The sequence below is a fragment of the Myxocyprinus asiaticus genome, chromosome 48, assembly GCF_019703515.2.
Source record: "Myxocyprinus asiaticus isolate MX2 ecotype Aquarium Trade chromosome 48, UBuf_Myxa_2, whole genome shotgun sequence".
Taxonomy (NCBI): domain Eukaryota; kingdom Metazoa; phylum Chordata; class Actinopteri; order Cypriniformes; family Catostomidae; genus Myxocyprinus; species Myxocyprinus asiaticus.
Window position 1 is genome coordinate 25,209,195 of NC_059391.1, and position 20,970 is coordinate 25,230,164.

The 20,970-nt window shown below is 37.8% G+C and overlaps 1 protein-coding gene across 1 annotated transcript in view; it reads left to right on the top strand.

The window, feature by feature from the left end:
• The window catches only part of LOC127437633 (tyrosine-protein phosphatase non-receptor type 9-like), a 30,265-nt gene that overhangs the window by 3,007 nt on the left and 6,288 nt on the right, over window positions 1–20,970 (top strand). Inside the window, exons 2-11 of the mRNA XM_051692671.1 lie at window positions 9,078–9,221; window positions 11,364–11,453; window positions 12,308–12,432; window positions 12,621–12,726; window positions 12,910–13,020; window positions 16,586–16,902; window positions 17,519–17,606; window positions 17,721–17,790; window positions 20,025–20,103; window positions 20,532–20,682. Of these exons, the coding sequence (XP_051548631.1) occupies window positions 9,078–9,221; window positions 11,364–11,453; window positions 12,308–12,432; window positions 12,621–12,726; window positions 12,910–13,020; window positions 16,586–16,902; window positions 17,519–17,606; window positions 17,721–17,790; window positions 20,025–20,103; window positions 20,532–20,682 (1,281 nt within the window). The remainder of the gene's footprint in view (window positions 1–9,077; window positions 9,222–11,363; window positions 11,454–12,307; window positions 12,433–12,620; window positions 12,727–12,909; window positions 13,021–16,585; window positions 16,903–17,518; window positions 17,607–17,720; window positions 17,791–20,024; window positions 20,104–20,531; window positions 20,683–20,970) is intronic.

Sequence of the window (20,970 nt, forward strand, 5' to 3'; positions counted from 1 at the left end):
GTAACAACAAATACTCAAATGCCTTTAGCCTGCAACGACAAATACTCAAAACGCCTTTAACCTGCAACAACAAATAATCAAAACACCTTTAACCTGCCTTTACAAATACTCAAAACACCTTTAACCTGCAGCAACAAATAATCAAAACACCTTTAACCTGTCTCGACAAATACCGAAAACACCTTAAACCTGCCTTGACAAATACTCAAAACGCCTTTAACCTGCAATAACAAATACTGAAAACACCTTTAGCCTGTAACAACAAATACTCAAATGCCTTTAGCCTGCAACGACAAATACTCAAAACGCCTTTAACCTGCCTCGACAAATACTGAAAATGCCTTTAACCTGCCTTTACAAATACTCCAAACACCTTTAACCTGCCTTTACAAATACTCAAAACACCTTTAACCTGCAGTAACAAATAATCAAAACACCTTTAACCTGTCTCGACAAATACCGAAAACACCTTAAACCTGCCTTGACAAATACTCAAAACGCCTTTAACCTGTAACAACAAATACTCAAATGCCTTCAGCCTGTAACAACAAATACTCAAATGCCTTTAGCCTGCAACGACAAATACTCAAAACGCCTTTAACCTGCCTCGACAAATACTGAAAATGCCTTTAACCTGCCTTTACAAATACTCCAAACACCTTTAACCTGCCTTTACAAATACTCAAAACACCTTTAACCTGCAGTAACAAATACTCAAAACGCCTTTAACCTGCCTCGACAAATACTGAAAATACTTTTAATCTCCCTCGACAAATACTCAAAACGCCTTTAACCTGTAACAACAAATACTCAAATGCCTTCAGCCTGCAACGACAAATACTCAAAACGCCTTTAACCTGCCTCGACAAATACTCAAAACGCCTTTAACCTGCCTCGACAAATACTGAAAATACTTTTAATCTCCCTCGACAAATACTCAAAACGCCTTTAACCTGCCTCGACAAATACTGAAAACACTTTTAATCTCCCTCGACAAATACTCAAAACGCCTTTAACCTGCCTCGACAAATACTGAAAACACCTTTAACCTGCAACAACACATACTGAAAATGCCTTTAACCCGCCGCAACAAATACTCAGCACCTTTAACATGCAACGACAAATACTCAAAACGGCTTTAACCTGCAACATCAAATACTCAAAACGCTTTTAGACTGCAATGACAAATACTCAAAACACCTTTAACCTGCAACAACAAATACTGAAAATGCCTTTAACCTGCCGCAACAAATACTCAGCACCTTTAACATGCAACAACAAATACTCAAAACACTTTTAACCTGCAGTGACAAACACACAAAACACTGTTAACCTGTAACGAAAAATACTCAGACATCTTAACCCAGCTCCCATGCGTTTGTTTTTCTATCTTTGTGGGGACTTTCCATTGACTTCTATGTAAATTGCATTTATTATAAAACTGAACTAATTCTATTTTCTATCACCTAACCCTAAACCTAAACCTCAAAGAAAGCTTTTTGCATTTTTACATTTTCATTATGACATTGTTTAAGCGTTTTCCTTTGGCTCATCCCCTCAGTGTCAGAGATTTCAGGTTTTACTATCGGCAAAATCTAGCTTACACTCACTAACATGTGTTTAATGTGTGTTTATGAAGCTGTTTGGTGGGAGAATTGTTTTCTACTACAGACAGACTAGAAACAGGAAACTGTTATTATATAAGTCTGCTTGTTATTTATAGGTCACTTTAAGCAGGAATGCATGTCGTTTAAATCGTGAAATACACTCAGTACTCCGGAGCAGTTTCTTAGTGTAACCCCACCATCTTTATCCTTCATGCTGTCAATCCTAAACCAGAAATTCCCATCTGACTTAAATATTGAATATGCTAATGATTTGAATATCCTTGAATGGTTTAATTTGTATTAAAATATCTTATGCATGGTGGGTTTTTTTTTTGTTTTTTTTTAGAGATTCTGTAACCTGTTTTTTTAGATGGGTGAAAGTGTGTCTGCTGGTTTTCTTTAACAAGGCGTCTCTGTTTCCTCCGTCCTGCTGCTGAATCTCATTTAAATAAACCCCAGTCAACAATCCATCCATCCATTCATTCATTCATTCATTCAACCTTTATTAAAGGAATGCTCCGGGTTCAATACAAGTTAAGCTTAATCAAAAACATTTGTGGCATATTGTTGATTACCTCCAAAAATAATTTTGACTTATCTTTCGTTCATTTAAAAAAAAAAAAAGAAAAACAGTTACGGTCACAGTACGGCTCTTACAATGAAAGTGAATGGGGCCGGTTCATAAACGTTCAAATATACACTGTTTTAAAAGTATAGGCACAAGATGTATACATTATACGTGTTAACATGATTTTAGTGTGATTAAAGAGAGATTTACGGTGTTTGCCAGATTACTGAGTTTACTGCCGTTACATTGTCACGACAATGGAGTTGTAATTTGGATCTACATTACGCCTAACTTTACACAGATGGTTAGTACTTGATTTTATTGTATAATGTTTACAGCTTGTGGTTATACTTTTGAAACAGTGCATATTTGTAATGTAATGCTTATTGGCTGGCCCTATTCACTTTAATTGTAAGTGTCTGTCTGTAACTGCGATTTTTGCTTCTTCTTTTTAGAAATGAGAGAATGTTTTTTTTTTTTTTTTTTTTGGTAATTAACTTTTAAAGGGATAGTTCTCCCAAAAGTGACAATTCTGTCATCATTTACTTATGTTGTTTCATACCCATCTGACTTTATTCTGTGGAACACAAAAGGAAGCGTCAGCTGGCAGCTTCAGTCACCATTCGCTTTCATTGTTTGGAAATAAGATGCAGTGAAAGTTAATGCTGACTGATGCAAACATTCTGCCTAACATCTCCTTTTGTGTACTACAGGAAAGTCATTTTTGGATGAACTATCCTTAGCAGTTGGTGTCTTATCATCTGTTTCTGCCTGTGCTAGTGCTGAGTGTGTATCCCATCTCGGATGCAGTGCAGAGACGTGGCTTATCGGGTCAGCTGGTTCCTGCTGCATGAGTGTGAGAGAGTAATTATATGTCAGACTGGCAGCGTCCGGCGCTCAGAAGCCCTGAGGGACATGAGCTGCTAAAAGCATTTCCACTGGTGCAACCAAAGGGGAGGGGGGGGATGCAACCAGCTTGTTGCAGAGTGCAGCTGATGACATGTTTTTCTTCCTGTTCAGTACCGACAGATGCCAAAATGCAAAAAAAACAAACAAAAAAAACCCCGCTAAAAATCTTCATAGTTGTGACATTATAAGCATGATCACTTTACAGTGGTTCCTACTGGATTTTGTTTTGGCACATGACGAAATTGGGCCTAACAGCTTGCTCAATAATAACAATGTCATTTTTATAACTTTTTTTTTTTTTTAATTAAAGGGATAGCTCATCCCAAAATGAGGCTAAAATTATTCCTAAGATCTCCTTTTGTGCTCAGTAGAAGAAGAAAAACAAGTCATATGGGTTTGGAACAGTGTCAGAAATAACTTTATTTTTTATTTTTATTAAGGGGCAATTTGTGCCCCTAAATTTGATTTTCAGGGGCAAATTGTTACCTTTTATGAGGGATTTTTATTTTATTTACATTTAAAAGATTGAGATTTTGTTACCTATTACCCTATAAAATTAAATCAACATCTACTTTTTTTATGCCATAATATGTATAACTAGGACAATTATAGAATATTAAGAACTATATTTAATGTAACAAATAAAAAAACAGAAGAATTCATTACAAGGGCATTTTTGCCCCTGCACTGAAAACCCTAATAAGTTGACTTTACTCAAATGATTAAACTCATTTCCTGAATTGAATTTAGTAATGGCATCTCCAAAACGTGTGTAATTAAGTTAACTTAACTTGGTGTTCATATCAAATTAACCTAACTATTGAAGATAAGATAACACTGATTTGCTATTTAAATGTTGTTTCAACTTAATAATTTTAATTGAATGTACTCAAATTTAGGTCATACAATTACAGCTAAAAAATGAAGACTAACTGATTCTATATGTCAATCATTAAAAAACATATTTCTAAACAGAAATGCATATATTCCTGTACTTCAGTTTCACATGCACAAGGAAAACTGAGAAAGTGTTAACAGGGTCCAACTTGATCAAAGTGACAACTGTTTGCAACAAAACAACATAAATAATATGACAAAAGAGCTAAAACCTCTATGAATTCTTAAAAACAACTATTTAAATGAAACATAATTAAATACAGTAATTCAAGCATAAAGCATTGTGGGTATTCCCCATAGCCTCAATTTTATACTTAATAGTTTGAATTATTAACACTTAAAATCTTAAGTCTATGCATTTTAAGAAAAATAAGTTCAAGGAACCTAGATATTTGAGTTATAAGCACAAAACGTAACATTTCAAGTAATGATTAATTAAGACAACTTGATTTTTCCAGTAATGACAACTTCAGGGTTTACAGTGTGCATTTTGAATTGCAGGGGTATTTGTGACATTTTTGTCCGGACCCCCCTTTAATTTCTGACACTGGTTTGGAATAACATGAGGGTGAGTAAATTATGACAATTTGAATTTTTGGGAGAGTTAACATACCATATAGTATAACAAAACTATGATTATGTATTAGATACTAAACATTGTCATATGAACAACCAGTCAGTATTCACCTTATGCGCCAGAGAAACTAGCGCGCAGCCATCTTGAAAATTTTGTCTTTGAACCTCTGGTGTAGTGTATTCTATGTAGATTTCTGTGGTGTTGATGTCAAAGTGTAATTAGCTAGCAAAGTAGATTTACAGGTTATAGAGTGACCAAAAGTTATCATGAGTATTTTAAAGTATTCAGGGGATGTCATAGCAACGGAAAGCAGAGCGGGGAGAATTTTAAACAAAGAGTGTTTCATTCATAAATACACAAGATCCTACCTCATGCTGCAGATGTAGTGATGTGCCTCTGTGCTCATGAAACTCCAAGAGACAACACAAAGTCATTAAAAATATTGACACCTGTGGCCATCTTCTCATGTCATTCACCATTCGCATTTTATTACAGGTGAGCAGATTTTTTGAGTGTTATTCCAGGACGGAGTAATACTATATTTTTATACACTACACATACACGCAAAAGAGTACATTTTATTTTATATTGCATTTGCAACTATTTTAATCACATTTAAGCCTCTTAAAATTGTGGGGTGAAAAATTTATTTTAAAAAGTACAAATAATTTCCTTTAATGTCATGAACTTGCATGTAAAATAATACGAGCTGTCCTGTTTGGAATTTCATGTCAACTACACATTTTAACACACATTGTTAACAAGTTGAAACCTAAAAATTTAGCAGAATTACACGTATAACAATTAAACACTTGTATCATGGTAAAAGTGCAGTGTGTCCAAATTTGATCTGTCAGGTTCAGTTTACCTCTGCGGGTGTCGGAAAAAACGAACATTTACATTGACAGAAAAAAACACCTCTCGAGCGTTTTCACTTAGTGAAGGGGTTGTGTAGACTCACACCATCAACTCTTGGGGAAAATACTTTCTGTGCTCCCACACATAATCCATTTTGATCGACTCTTCTCAGTACACTCTAATACAAACAGGAAGTTAGATGACAAAATTTGAAAGAGCGGAGCACGGAAAAGGGGCAGGGCTGAATAAGGTGAATAGACCAATTTTAAATCACTAACCTTACAAAAATGTATTAAGCCCAGTATAGTAATGGAAACTTCAGATGGAAACAAACTTTTATACGAATGAGTTTATACTACATGCGGCATCATATAAAAATAAACTAATAAAGAAACGTCACGCCCAAACCACTCCTCCGATTAGTTGTAACCAATCGTCAACGCTCTTTGACTAGCCAAGTTCTCCTACGTCAAGAATTTCAGAGATGTGCACAAACTGGATAAATATCACCAAACGAACACCAGCAGAACAAAAATGTAAGTACATAATCATTTTTAGGCAAACTAGAAGAATGTTGTTTGCCCAGTAAGTATAAATTATCCTTAATACTGTAAACGGTTCTTGGCTCATTTGGAGATGGAGTGAGTAATTTGAGTCGATTCAGATTAATGACTCCTGTTATCGATTTAGTCTAAATGATTCGCCAATCAGTTCAACATCCAATTCATTAAAAAGAACCCTACCTGAGTACTCCAGAGTAATCCACGCGCATTACTTATCAACATGTTGTTACTTATTTCATATGCAAAGAGGTTAGCCAATCACAACAGAGGTCATTTACATTTAGAAGTCTTAAAGATACAGTAGCAAAAACAGCTTGTATTATTCTTATTGTCAGAATCAGATTGCGACTGATTTTGGTGAGTAATATTTAAGTGCATTTAAGGGATAAAAAGGTACATTGATTAAAAGTGTCAGATATGACCTGTGTAAAACCAGAGTCCAGAACTGTAATATTGCTGGAGTTGCTGATTCCCGAGGCCTGCACAACAAAGTTCATCTTGGGGTGAATTTTGCAGAATTCAAGGCTGTCTGCCTGGATGTGCTGCTTATCTGGCCTTTTAAGGAGACGGTGTTGTGCAAGTAGGTGGACTGGAACCTCTAGAGAGAAACAGAAAGAGAGAATGAGCTTATTTTTTTATATATATATACTTTGTCTTCAACTGAATCAGCAGAACTTTATTTGTTGAAGCTGTAGTAGTGAAACAGAACAGTGAAGAAAAGTGATCAGTTGTGCTTCATGTCTCACAGCTTGGCTGAAGTTCTAGTCTTCTAGGTCTGTCTGAATGATTTTAACTGATCAGATTTAAAGGGAGAGTAGTTTTCCAAACAACGAAAGTAGATGAAAAGTGAGACAGACTGGCAAACATATGAAAATGAGCTATGCAAGAACCTGGCAATTTGCATTGTTTTGGAGCACTTTGCTCTACAGAAGTTCAGTTTAATACGGTTTGATTTCATCACTGTGTTTGATATGAGTGAAGGCTGTTGTAGAACCAGCTGCGCTCTTGGTTCCCCCTTTCTTGATGTCCTGTGTTCTCCAGACTCTCAATACTAACATCAGTCAGATTTTTCCATGCCTATCTCCATATGGTCTTGTTTGTATGTGGGTTTTTATACAGTGCATCCGGAAAGTATTCACAGCGCTTCACTTTTTCCACATTTTGTTATGTTACATCCTTATTCCAAAATGGATTAAATTCATTATTTTCCTCAAAATTCTACAAACAATACCCCATAATGACAACGTGAAAGAAGTTTGTTTGAAGTCTTTGCAAATTTATTAAAAATAAAAAATGAAAAAAATCACATGTACATAAGTATTCACAGCCTTTGCCATGACACTCAAAATTGAGCTCAGGTGCATCCTGTTTCCACTGATCATCCTTGAGATGTTTCTACAACTTGATTGGAGTCCACCTGTGATAAATTCAGTTGATTGGACATGATTTGGAAAGGCACACACCTGTCTATATAAGGTCCCACAGTTAACAGTGCATGTCAGAGCACAAACCAAGCCATGAAGTCCAAGGAATTGTCTGTAGACCTCCGAGACAGGATTGTATCGAGGCACAGATCTGGGGAAGGGTACAGAAAAATGTCTGCAGCATTGAATGTCCCAATGAGCACAGTGGCCTCAATCAACTGTAAATGGAAAAAGTTTGGAACCACCAGGACTCTTCCTAGAGCTGGCCATGGGCCAAACTGAGCAATCAGGGGAGAAGGGCCTTAGTCAGGGAGGTGACCAAGAACCCGATGGTCACTCTGACAGAGCTCCAGCATTTCTCTGTGGAGAGAGGAGAACCTTCCAGAAGAACAACCATCTCTGCAGCACTCCACCAATCAGGCCTGTATGGTAGAGTGGCCAGACGGAAGCCACTCCTCAGTAAAAGACACATGACAGCCCACCTGGCATTTGCCAAAAGGCACCTGAAGGACTCTCAGACCATGAGAAACAAAGATTGAACTCTTTGGCCTGAATGGCAAGCGTCATGTTTGGAGGAAACCAGGCACCGCTCATCACCTGGCCAATACCATCCCTACAGTGAAGCATGGTGGTGGCAGCATCATGCTGTGGGGAAGTTTTTCAGTGGCAGGAACTGGGAGACTAGTCAGGATCGAGAGAAAGATGAATGCAGCAATGTACAGAGATATCCTTGATGAAAACCTGCTCCAGAGCGCTCTGGACCTCAGACTGGGGTGAAGGTTCATCTTCCAACAGGACAACGACCCTAAGCACACAGCCAAGATAACAGAGTGGCTACGGGACAACTCTGTGAATGTCCTTGAGTGGCCCAGCCAGAGCCCAGACTTGAACCCGATTGAACATCTCTGGAGAGATCTGAAAATGGCTGTGCACCGACGCTCCCCATCCAACCTGATGGAGCTTGAGAGGTCCTGCAAAGAAGAATGGGAGAAACTGCCCAAAAATAGGTGTGCCAGGCTTGTAGCATCATACTCAAAAAGACTTGAGGCTGTAATTGGTGCCAAAGGTGCTTCAGCAAAGTATTGAGCAAAGGCTGTGAATACTTATGTACATGTGATGTTTTTATTTTTAATAAATTTGCAAAGATTTCAAACAAACTTCTTTCACGTTGTCATTATGGGGTATTGTTTGTAGAATTTTGAGGAAAATAATGAATTTAATCCATTTTGGAATAAGGCTGTAACATAACAAAATGTGGAAAAAGTGAAGCGCTGGAATACTTTCCGGATGCACTGTAGTTGTCAGGAAATTGCTGAGAACATAGCGTGTGTTTGGACTTTTCTTGTTTTCTTGTCTTCCTCTGCCATAAACCCACTAAAACCCCCTTGACACACACATACAGTTTAGATAATTCTTTGGAAAATTCTATTGAATACCTATGCAATAACTTGAAAATTATTACAATTAATAATGTCGCAATTGTCACTACCTTTTTGTTTTGAATATAAATATTTTTTGAGTTACAAATTTCTGTAATTTGTAGACATTTTACAATTTTAATTTGTAATACAGGGCATTGTAAGTAAATTACATAACCGACCAAAAAGTATACCATAGTACTGTAAAGGCAAACTTGGTCTTGATAAACCCTAAAGTATCTTTTTTCTCTCACAGGCCACTAAGCAATTTTTGGAGGAGATCAATAAATGGACATCCCAGCATGGCGTCTCGCCATTATCCTGGGACGTGGCGGTAAAATTTCTGATGGCCCGCAAGTTTGACGTCCTGCGAGCCATCGAGCTTTTCCACAGCTATAGGGTAAGTGAGTGTTTGTGTCTCTTTTTAACTTGGTGAGACTGAGATGTCCACAGAATTAGCTGCTTATTATGACAAAACCCTTGTCCTTCAAGGGACATTTAAGAGAAAAGTGTTATAAATTCTATAAATGCAAAATTTACGGTTATTTCATAGTAATTATAATTAGAGCAATTTCAGTTTAATGTGCTGTATTGGAATGACAAAATAGCTGCATACTATGAGAATAGTGCAAAAATAAGTAACAAATAGTGCAAATGGAGTAAACCAGTCATGTGAGCAATGCAAAATACAATACATGGTTCCCACAGCCATGAAAAACTTGGAAATATCATTTTACAGTTATGGTGGCGAGGCCTGAAAATTGATTAAAAAGAAAATCAATCGATCGATCACTAGAACATATATTTTTCTGGTTATGCTCTGGTCTAAAATATTGGCTAGAAATTACTATTTGTGAGTGCCATTTATTTAAAATGCTTTTTAAAACCTCTAACCAGTAATCACAAACAACTGGAAAAGTCATGGAAATTCATTGATGAATAGGTGTGGGAACCCTGAAAATGAACAAAATGAAACATGGTGCACTGAAGTCATGTCAGAATGATTGTAATTACGAGATGAGTGCAAATAAACGCCACCGCAAAGGCGTAATTACGAGTGGGGAAACTCAGTATTTTCTTTGAGGTCCGACTTTTGAAGCTGGGGACATGTCAATTTAAGAATCATGGCAGAAACAAATTGGTATCGCTCATAATTCTGTTTTAATTTTTGTACTGTTGCACTGAAAAGACGACTCATTTACATTTGCTGGTTAATGAGGCAACAGGCTTGTGTAACAAATCTACATTGCCCATCATAATACGTGGCCGAACAAGAATGATAAAATAGATACTTAAAGGGATAGTTCATCCAAAAATTAATTATCTTATTTACTCACCCTCATGCCATACCAGATGTGTATGACTTTCTTTCTTCTGCAGAACACAAATGAAGATTTTTAGAAGAATATTTCAGCTCTGTAGGTCCAAACAATGCAAGTAAATGGGTGCCAAAATTTGAATTTCTTAAAACTACATAATAGTCAGCATAAAAGTAATCCATACGACTCCACTGGTTTAATCCATGTCTTCAGGAGCAATATGATAGGTGTGGGTGAGAAACAGATCAATATTTAAGCCCTTTTTTACGATAAATCTCCACTTTCACATTCTTCTTTTGTTTTTGGTTGTTTGCATTCTTCGTGCATATTGCCACCTGCTGATCGGAGCTGGTGAAAGGTGGAGATTGAAAGTAAAAAACAACTTAAATATTGATCTATTTCACACCCACACCTATCATATCAGTTCAGAAGATATGGATTTAACCACTTGAGTCTTATGGATTACTTTTATGCTACCTGAGATTTTTGGAGCTACAGAGGTCTGATCACCATTCACTTGCATTGAATGGACCTACAGAGCTGAGATATTCTTCCAAAAATCTTCATTTGTGTTCTGCAGAAGAAAGAAAGTCATATGCATCTGGGATGGCATGAGGGTGAGTAAACGATGAGAGAATTTTCCTTTTTGGGTGAACTATCCCGTTAAAGCATCTATTACACACCCAATGTGTCACTTTGCTGTTCATTTTGTAGCATTGGTGCTAAAAACGCTTCCTGTCTTTGTCAGTAAGTGACAAAGAGAGGAGAGAAAGAAATATGAAATTGCAAAATGGGTAAATTAAATAATTTGACCACACATTGGTGTGCCAAGCTTGTAGCATCATACTCAAAAAGACTTGAGGCTGTAATTGGTGCCAAAGGTGCTTCAACAAAGTATTGAGCAAAGGCTGTGAATACTTATGTACATGTGATTTTTTTTCATTTTTAATAAATTTGCAAAGATTTCAAACAAACTTCTTTCACGTTGTCATTATGGGGTATTGTTTGTAGAATTTTGAGGAAAATAATTAATTTAATCCATTTTGGAATAAGGCTGTAACATAACAAAATGTGGAAAAAGTGAAGCGCTGTGAATACTTTCCGGATGAATTGTAAATGAGGAGAATTTTCATTTTTGGATGAACTATCCCTTTAAGTAGACAAGAAGGATAAAGTAAAAATGAAAAATAAGACTAAGTATGCCAATAATCTCTCTCCTATAGGAGACTCGTTTGAGAGAGGGAATAGTCAAACTTCAGCCGCACGAGGAGCCGTTACGCTCTGAACTATTGAGTGGGAAGTTCACTGTGTTGGTAAGTTCACTCTTCACATCAGGACTATATAAAAAAAAAAACAAAAAAAAGAAAGGCTGTTTATGTTGCTGGGAAATCAGGTTAATGGTTCACAAATGACAAATATGCTGTGCTGAGTTTCATTTCCACTCAGCTGATTGGCTCTAATTACAGCTGCAGAGTCACTGCTGTGCTTTCACTTCAACTTTTCACACGAGATGGATGTTAATTCCAGGTGTAAACAGGGCCATTGTGTTTGAGAGACAAGCTTTCAGCATTTGTAATTGATAATGTTTATGTAAGGTGTGTGTGGGACTTTTCAGAGGCTGTGCTGCTCTCCTATTGGTCAGGAGGATCAGCGTTCCGAGAGCTGATTGGATGCTGTGAAGGCAGGATGCCTCTGTTCATTCGATACTTTCATTGATCACTTTAACCTCTTTTCCTCACTTCCTTTCCACTGTATTTATAACCCAGAGTCCCATATATTTCTTGAGTCAACAGATTATTGGAATATTATATTAACATAAATATTTGATTGATGTTAAGAGCCTTCTGTGTGTGTGCATACGGAAATGCATGTCATCACAGCAGCTGAAAGCAAATAAACCTGATTTAGCATCATATTGAATGGCAGAGAGATGAATACTGTTATCAGAAGAGCTATAAATGTTTTCTAAGAATGAGTCTGCGAGATGAACTCTATTCTGCCCCCATGTGTACACTGTTAAAACTACACCTCAGTGAAACCACAGGTGTGGAAATGACCATTCTGAATGGTCTGAGATGACTCTTCTGTATCTTTTGGGTTTTTTAATGTAAATGTCAAGTCATTTGTGTTTGATTGGGATGTTTTCCTCTCTGTGTTCTGGTATCAGGGTGTCCGGGACCCGTCTGGAGCATCCATCGCCCTGTACACAGCTAAACTGCACCATCCCAGTAAAACAGGGAACCATGTAGTTCTGCAGGCCCTGTTTTACCTTCTGGACCGAGCCGTGGAGAGGTAAAGAGTGTAAAAAGAGTGAAAGACCAGTTGTTTCAGAGGCAGAGAAAATTATTATGATTTTGTTGAAAGGGGGATATTTATTAAGAAAGTAAATGGGATCCGTATTGATTTCATGTTGTCTTCTACCAGCGGAAATCAGAAAACAGCTCATTATCACTCATAAATCTCTCTTTTTTTTCCTGAAGTTTTGAGACTCAGAGGAACGGGCTGGTTTTCATTTATGACATGGCTGGATCCAATTACACTAACTTTGAACTTGACCTGAGCAAAAAGATCCTTAACCTGCTCAAAGTGAGTTTCTGTTATGTAGTAACTGATGTTAAGATGTATAATTAAGAGTATAATATTCAGCATAAGCTTGTGTATTTGTATTAAAGTTTTGTAGTGACTTATGTGGTCTGGAAGCTCTGCTGCTGTTCTCAAAATAAATCAGGAAAGTCTTTTTTTCTTTTAAGCCTCTGCTGTTTCCTTCAGGGTGCATTCCCAGCACGGCTGAAGAAAGTGCTCATCGTTGGAGCTCCTGTGTGGTTTAGGGTGCCATATAACTTACTGAGCCTGTTACTGAAGGAGAAGCTCAGAGAAAGGGTTGGTGGACACATACACAACAACAGTATCTTCCTGTGCTGCTTTAATGTGTTGTTTAGATCCCTATTATATATATATAAACACACAGTTGAAGTCAGAAGTTTACATACACCTTAGCCAAATACATTTAAACTCAGTTTTTCACAATTAATGACATTTAATCATAGAAAACATTCCCTGTCATAGGTCAGTTAGGATCACTACTTTATTTTAGGAATGTGAAATGTCAGAATAATAGTAGAGAGAATTATTTATTTCAGCTTTTATTTCTTTCATCACATTCCTAGTGAGACAGGAGTTTACATACACTTTGTTAGTATTTGGTAGCATTGCCTTTAAATTATTTAACTTGGGTCAAACTTTTTGGGTAGCCTTCCACAAGCTTCTCACAATAAGTTTGGCCCATTCCTCCAGACAGAACTGGTGTAACTGAGTCAGGTTTGTAGGCCTCCTTGCTCGCACACGCTTTTTCAGTTCTGCCCACACATTTTCTATCGGTTTGAGGTCAGAGCTTTGTGATGGCCACTCCAATACCTTGACTTTGTTGCCCATAAGTCATTTTGCCACAACTTTGGAAGTATTCTTGGGGTCATTGTCCATTTGGAAGACACATTTGCGACCGAGCCTTAACTTCCTGGCTGATGTCTTGAGATGTTGCTTCAGTATATCCACATCATTTTCCTTCCTCATAATGCCATTTAGTTTGTGAAGTGCACCAGTCCCTCCTGCAGCAAAGCACCCCACAACATGATGCTGCTACCCCCATGCTTCATGGTTGGTATGGTGTTCTTTGGCTTGCAAGCCTCACCCTTTTTCCTCCAAACATAACAATGGTCATTATGGCCAGACAGTTCAATTTTTGTTTCATCAGACCAAAGGACATTTCTCCAAAAAGTAAGATCTTTGTCCCCGTGTGCACTTGCAAACTGTAATCTGGCTTTTTTATGGTGGTTTTGGTGCAGTGGCTTCTTCCTTACTGATCAGCCTTTCAGGTTATGTCGATATAGGACTCGTTTTACTGTGGATATAGATACTTGTCTACTTGATTCCTCCAGCATCTTCACAAGGTCCTTTGCGGTTGTTCTGGGATTGATTTGCACTTTTCACACCAAACTACGTTCATCTCTTGGAGACAGAATGCGTCTCCTTCCTGAGCGGTATGATGGCTGCGTGGTCCCATGGTGTTTATACTTGCGTACTATTGTTTGTACAGATGAACGTGGTACCTTCAGGCATTTGGAAATTGCTCCCAAGGATGAACCAGACTTGTGGAGGTTCACAGTTTTTTTTTCTGAGGTCTTGGCTGATATCTTTAGATTTTCCCATGATGTCAAGCAAAGAGGCACTGAGTTTGAAGGTAGACCTTAAAATACATCCACATTGTACACTTCTAATTCAGTGCACCTCCTATCAGAAGCTAATTGTCTAAAGGCTTGACATAATTTTCTGGAATTTTCCAAGCTGCTTAATGGCACAGTAAACTGAGTGTATGTAAACTTCTGACCCACTGAAATTGTGATAGTCAATTAAAAGTGAAACAGTCTGTCTGTAAACAGTTGTTGGAAAACTCACACATGTCATGCTCAAAGTAGATGTCCTAAACGACTTGCCAAAACTATAGTTTGCTAATATGAAATCTGTGTAATGGTTAAAAAATTTGTTTTAATGACTTCAACCTTCAAGTGTATGTAAACTTCTGACTTCAACTGTATTTTATATATACATATATATATATACACTGGTGGCCAAAAGTTTGGAATAATGTACAGAGTTTGCTCTTATGGAAAGAAATTGGTTCTTTTATTCACCAAAGTGGCATTCAACTGATCACAATATATAGTCAGGACATTAATAATGTGAAAAATTACTATTACAATTTGTAAAAAAATGTTCAGAACTTTTTAAACTACTTCAAAGTGATCTCATAAAAAAATCCTCCACCTGCAGCAATGACAGCTTTGCAGATCCTTGGCAGTCTAGCTGTCAGTTTGTGCAGATACTTGGGTGACATTTCACCCCACGCTTCCTGTAGCACTTGCCATAGATGTGTCTGTCTTGTTGGGCACTTCTCACGCACCTTACAGTCTAGCTGATCCCACAAAAGCTCAATGGGGTTAAGATCCATAACACTCTTTTCCAATTATCTGTTGTCCAATGTCTGTTTCTTTGCCCATTCTTAACCTTTTCTTTTTGTATTTCTGTTTCAAAAGTGGCTATTTCTTTGCAATTCTTCCCATAAGGCCTGCACCCCTGAGTCTTCTCTTTACTGTTGTACATGAAACTGGTGTTGAGCGGGTAGAATTCAATGAAGCTGTCAGCTGAGGACATGTGAGGCGTCTATTTCTCAAACTAGAGACTCTGATGTACTTATCCTCTTGTTTAGTTGTACATCTGGCCTTCCACATCTCTTTCTGTCCTTGTTAGAGCCAGTTGTCCTTTGTCTTTGAAGACTGTAGTGTACACCTTTGTATGAAATCTTCAGTTTTTTGGCAATTTCAAGCATTGTATAGCCTTCATTCCTCCTTACAATGATTGACTGACGAGTTTCTAGAGAAAGCTGTTTCTTTTTTGCCATTTTTGACCTAATATTGACCTTAAGACATGCCAGTCTATTGCATACTGTGGCAACTCAAAAACAAACACAAAGACAATGTTAAGCTTCATTTAACGAACCAAATAGCTTTCAACTGTGTTTGATATAATGGCAAGTGATTTTCTAGTACCAAATTAGCAATTTATCTAATTTCCAGCAGTGATGGCTGCTGGAAATGGGGCCTGTCTAGATTTTATCAAAAATGACTTATTTCAAATAGTGATGGTGCTGTTTTGTACATCAGTAATGTCCTGACTATATTTTGTGATCAGTTGAATGTCACTTTGGTTAATTAAAGTACCAATTTCCTTCCGAAACAGCAAAATCTGTACATTATTCCAAACTTTTGGCCGCCAGTGTATTTATATATATATATACTGTATAACTCTCATATATATATATATGTATCTGTTATCTGTAAAAACTGATGCCAGTAGTTACACAGACGAATAAAAAAAACGTTAACTATCAGCGTCGATTTTTACAGATAACAGGTAGGTCCAAAAAGCAGCTATCAGCACCAGTTGAATTACAGGTCGACCAATATATCGGTTTTACTGATTAATCTTTGCCGATAGTTACTTTTGGAACTATCGGTTATCTGCAACAATCGACGCAGATGGTTGCCAATATTTTTTTTGTGTTCCTCTGTGGCCAAAACCCTTCATGTGGTGAACATACAGGCTATAAAAAGTTTAACTTGGTGAATATTTACATATAGAGCATTGTAACACTGCCAAGACTCTGTCACCATCACTGTTTATGGACTAATTCACAATTATTAATGTGGAATGTGGAAAAAAAAAAAAAAGACACAATGTTTGGCAAGCGATCGCTTTTGGTCTGCTGTAAATGAATGATGATCTACTGTTAATTAATTATTGCTCATACAGTATTTATTAGCCCATATAGCAATGTTTACTTTACTGTGTTTCTATTGTAATACTGTCTGACTGACTGATGTAATCTCAGGTTCAGATGGTGAAGATGGCCGACCTGCAGCAGCACCTCCCCAGAGACTGTTTACCTGAACACCTGGGCGGCTGTCTGCCTCTGGATGTGCACAGCTGGAACCTGCAGCTGCTTTCTGAGCAGAATGGGCGTGTGGACCCAGTGGATGAGCTGGTGGGGATTCCCCTGGAGAACACCTCCATACACACACCTGGACCTGAGGGAATGGGTCTGCCCGAGCTCATGGCCCACCTGAACCGGGCTCAGCGCAGCGGAATCTACCTGGAATACGAGGAGCTTCGCCAAGAACAGCCACCTGGAACGTTTACCTGTGCACTGTGAGTTTTAAAGGGATAGTTCATCCAAAAATGAAAATTCTGTCATCATTTACTCACCCTCATATTGTTGCAAACCCATGTGAGTTTTTTATTTTTATTTCGTGGAATACAAAAGGAGATGTTGGGCAGAATGTTAGCCTTAGTCATCATTCACTTTCATTGCGTGTTTTTTTTTTTTTTTCATCATGATGAAAGTGAATGGTTACTGAGGATAAATTTTCCAATGGACGAAAGAAAGTCATAAAGAGTTCGGAACAATATGAGGGTGAATAAATTATGACACAAGTTAAATTTCTCTTAAAATACCATTTTAAAAAGCATTCACAAAGCATGTTATTTCAATAATGTGACATTTTTACCAGTAAAATAGAATATTCAATGGGAAAAAATGTAGGGCGGGATTTTATCCATCAGGATTTGATTGGATCGTGAAAAATAGGCAGTAGTATTATTGCTCAATACAGTTTTGAGCCGCCCATTTTAATGAAAGTTTATTTTGAAAACAAACTGACTAGGCCTAACCACTACAAAAAGACCAGGGATGTTTATTTAGAAAGTAACTGGGGGTCAATCTGGGGTGAATTTTGATTTCATGTTGTTTTTTAAAATTCTTCAGGGCTGCTCACAATCAGGAACGGAATCGCTATGGCGATGTATTGTGCCTTGATCAAACCCGCGTGCGACTCAAAGCAAGAAGGAACGAGGTCTGTGCTGTCTGATTTTATTCTGTTTACAGATCTATTATTGGCTATATTTGTGTTTATGAATGTTTTATTTAATGTACCGTTTGTTCTAAACGACCTGTTTTCTTTTCACAGAGATCAGACTACATAAACGCCAGCTTCATGGACGGATACAAACAGAAAAATGCATATATTGGGACTCAGGGTAAAAACAATCAACCCCTTTTTTACAACCCCTATTTCGAAAAAGTTGGGACAGTATGGAAAATGCTAATAAAAACAAAAATGAGTCATTTGTCAATTAAATTCACCCAAATTTTTTGTATGTTTTACCTTGTGAATTTCATTGATTTTATATATTCTTAAAATCAGACACGTAAAACAAAAGTTGAGACGGGGGCAAATTAGGACTAATAACAATCTGACTAATTGTGTTTAAAAAGGTGATGTGAAACAGATGTTGAACAGGTGAGGCAATTGTGTCATAGTATATAAGTAGCCTCCGCACTTCAAGCATAATGCCAAAGACAAATTAGATGGATTTTGGCCATTTCACCCTCTACAGTGCACAATGTAGTTAAAAGATTCAAGGAACCCGGTCGAATCTCAGTGCATAAAGGGCAAGACGAAAACCATTTCTGAATGCGCGTGATCTCTGATCCCTCAGACATCACTGTCTTAAAAAAACGGCATTAATCTGTAATAGATATAATGAACATGGACTTGGGGTTACTTTAGTAAACCTTTGTTAGTCAACACCACTCGCTGCTGCATCTACAGATGCAAGTTAAGACTTTACTATGCAAAGCAGAAGCCATACATCAACACTGTTCAGAAGCGCTGCTGACTTCTCTGGGCTCGATCTCACCTTAGATATAAAGTAGAACAGTGGAACTGTGTTTTCTGGTCCGAAGAGTCCACATTTAAAAGGTTTTTGGAAAAAAACAGCCGTCATGTTTTTCAGGCCAAAGAGGATAAGGACCATCCAAGCAGCCAAAAGCGTTCATTTTTTATATGTAATCCAGTGTCTGTATGGGTCAGGGGTGTGTCAGTGCCGATGGCATGGACAACTTGCACATCTATGAGGGCACTATTAATACAGAAAAATACTGTATGTAAAAATTTTGGAGCAACTTACTGCCATCCAGATGATGTCTTTTCCAGAGACATCCCTGCATTTTCCAGCAGGACAACAGCAAACTATATACTGCCCAGATTACAAGTGCATGGCTGTGAAAGCGGTCCTGAAATGTGTCCAATTGAGATATGTGGCACATTACGAAGCGCAAAATACAGCAACTAAGGCCCCATACAATTGCGCAGCTGAAGACCTACATAATAAATGAACTGGGGAAAATTCTACTTGCTAAACTTAAACTTGTGTCTTCAGTGCCCAAATGCTTAATAAGTGTTATTAAAAGAAATGGTGATGTTTCACATTGGTAAACACTCGACTGTTCCAACTTTTTTGGAGTGTGTTGCAATCATCGGATTTGAAATGAGTGTAAAAAAATAAAAAATAAATTAAAATGGTAAAACATTAAATAATGTGTTGTTGTTTTAGTGCTATCAATATAGCACAAGATGAATAGAATTTCATTTTTGTTTTTATTAACATTTTCCATACAGTACCAACTTTTTCAGAACTGAGGTTGTAAAAACTGTCAGGGGCCATTCACACCGAATGTGTTCTGACACTAAAAAAAAAAAACCTAGCGCACAGTGCAACTAATGGAATCGAACACATGTGTTCCACGTGAAACGCTGGGGAAAAAACAGAGAGACATGACGCAGCGGTCAAAGACATCTGTCTAGCGCATATTTACATAGAAAAGCAATTTAAAACAGTGCAGACATACACAAAAGCGTGTTCTGTGTGACCAGCCCCTTAGAGTTTGGGATATTGTCCTGCAGTGGTACAAATACATCAGTAAGCCACAACATTAAAACCACCCGCCTAATATTGTGTAGGTCCCCCTCGTGCCACCAAAACAGTGCCAACCCGCATCTCAGAATAGCATTCTGAGATTATATTCTTCTCACCACAATAGTACAGAGTGGTTATCTGAGTTACCGTAGACTTTGAGTATTTCTGTAACTGCTGATCTCCTGGGATTTTCACACACAACAGTCTCTAGAATTTACTCAGAATGGTGCCAAAAACAAAAAACATCCAGTGAGTGGCAGTTTTGTGGATGGAAATGCCTTGTTGCTGAGAGAGGTCAACAGAGAATGGCCAGACTGGTTCGAACTGACAAAGTCTACGGTAACTCAGATAACCGCTCTGTACAATTGTGGTGAGAAGAATATAATATCAGAAAGCTATTCTGAGATGTGGGTTGGCGCTGTTTTGGCAGCACGAGGGGGACATACACAATATTAGGCAGGTGGTTTTAATGTTGTAGCTGATCGGTGTTTATATGCTTTGTTTTTGAACAGGTCCGCTGGAGAAAACCTACGGAGATTTCTGGAGAATGGTTTGGGAGCAAAGTGTGCTCGTCATCGTCATGACAACAAGGTGAGACTGGGGTGACAGAGAGACCAGTTCACTTTGACAGGAAGAGGGTGTTTGACTAACGTGTCAAGTCATCAACCACCATTTGCTCTTTTTATTTGATGATTAGGGGTGAGAACAAAGAGAAATAAATAAGTATGCTGAAAGATATCTTGTGTACTTGCATCTACATTTCTCAAACAAAACTTTTGAATATCTTTCAAGGAATCAGAGGTATGACTCTTGCAAACTCAAACAATCCAGCAACTAGTTCTTCCTAGGAAGCGCTCATTGGAGCAGCCTGGGATCTTAAACACAACTTTGTTTCCCAGAATAATGATTTTCTGTGTGCAGTATATCATGAGGTCCATTGGCGCTTTGTTGGTGTGAAACTACTTTACGTGCAACTCTCAAAAGAGACTGCTGATTAAAGTGTGTGTGTGTGTGTGTAGGACACAAGAAGGAGGCCGAAGGAAGTGTGGACAGTACTGGCCCCAAGAGGAGTGCGGTCAGGAGGTGTACGGACACATCGCTGTGGTCAATCATAGAGTAGACAACCATGCGCATTACAACCAAACCACATTAGAGCTACACAACACAGAGGTATGACACACAAGCGAGCGTTTAAATGCATACTAAGCAAAACAATACTGTTTTTGTAACATATTTTATTGTTTTATTTAAATATCATGTACAGTTTTACAAAAAAATAATGTGAGTGTGTAACTTCAACTAGGCCTACAAATGTTCATGAAGAGACTCAAATCTTCCATAAATCTTTTTGAACCCGTTCATAAAAAGAACGGAGTCATTCGTAAGAGTCATTTGTTTGTGAATCAGAACTTGGCAATATTTGTGCTGACTTCAGATCTGTATAAATATTAGATGGTC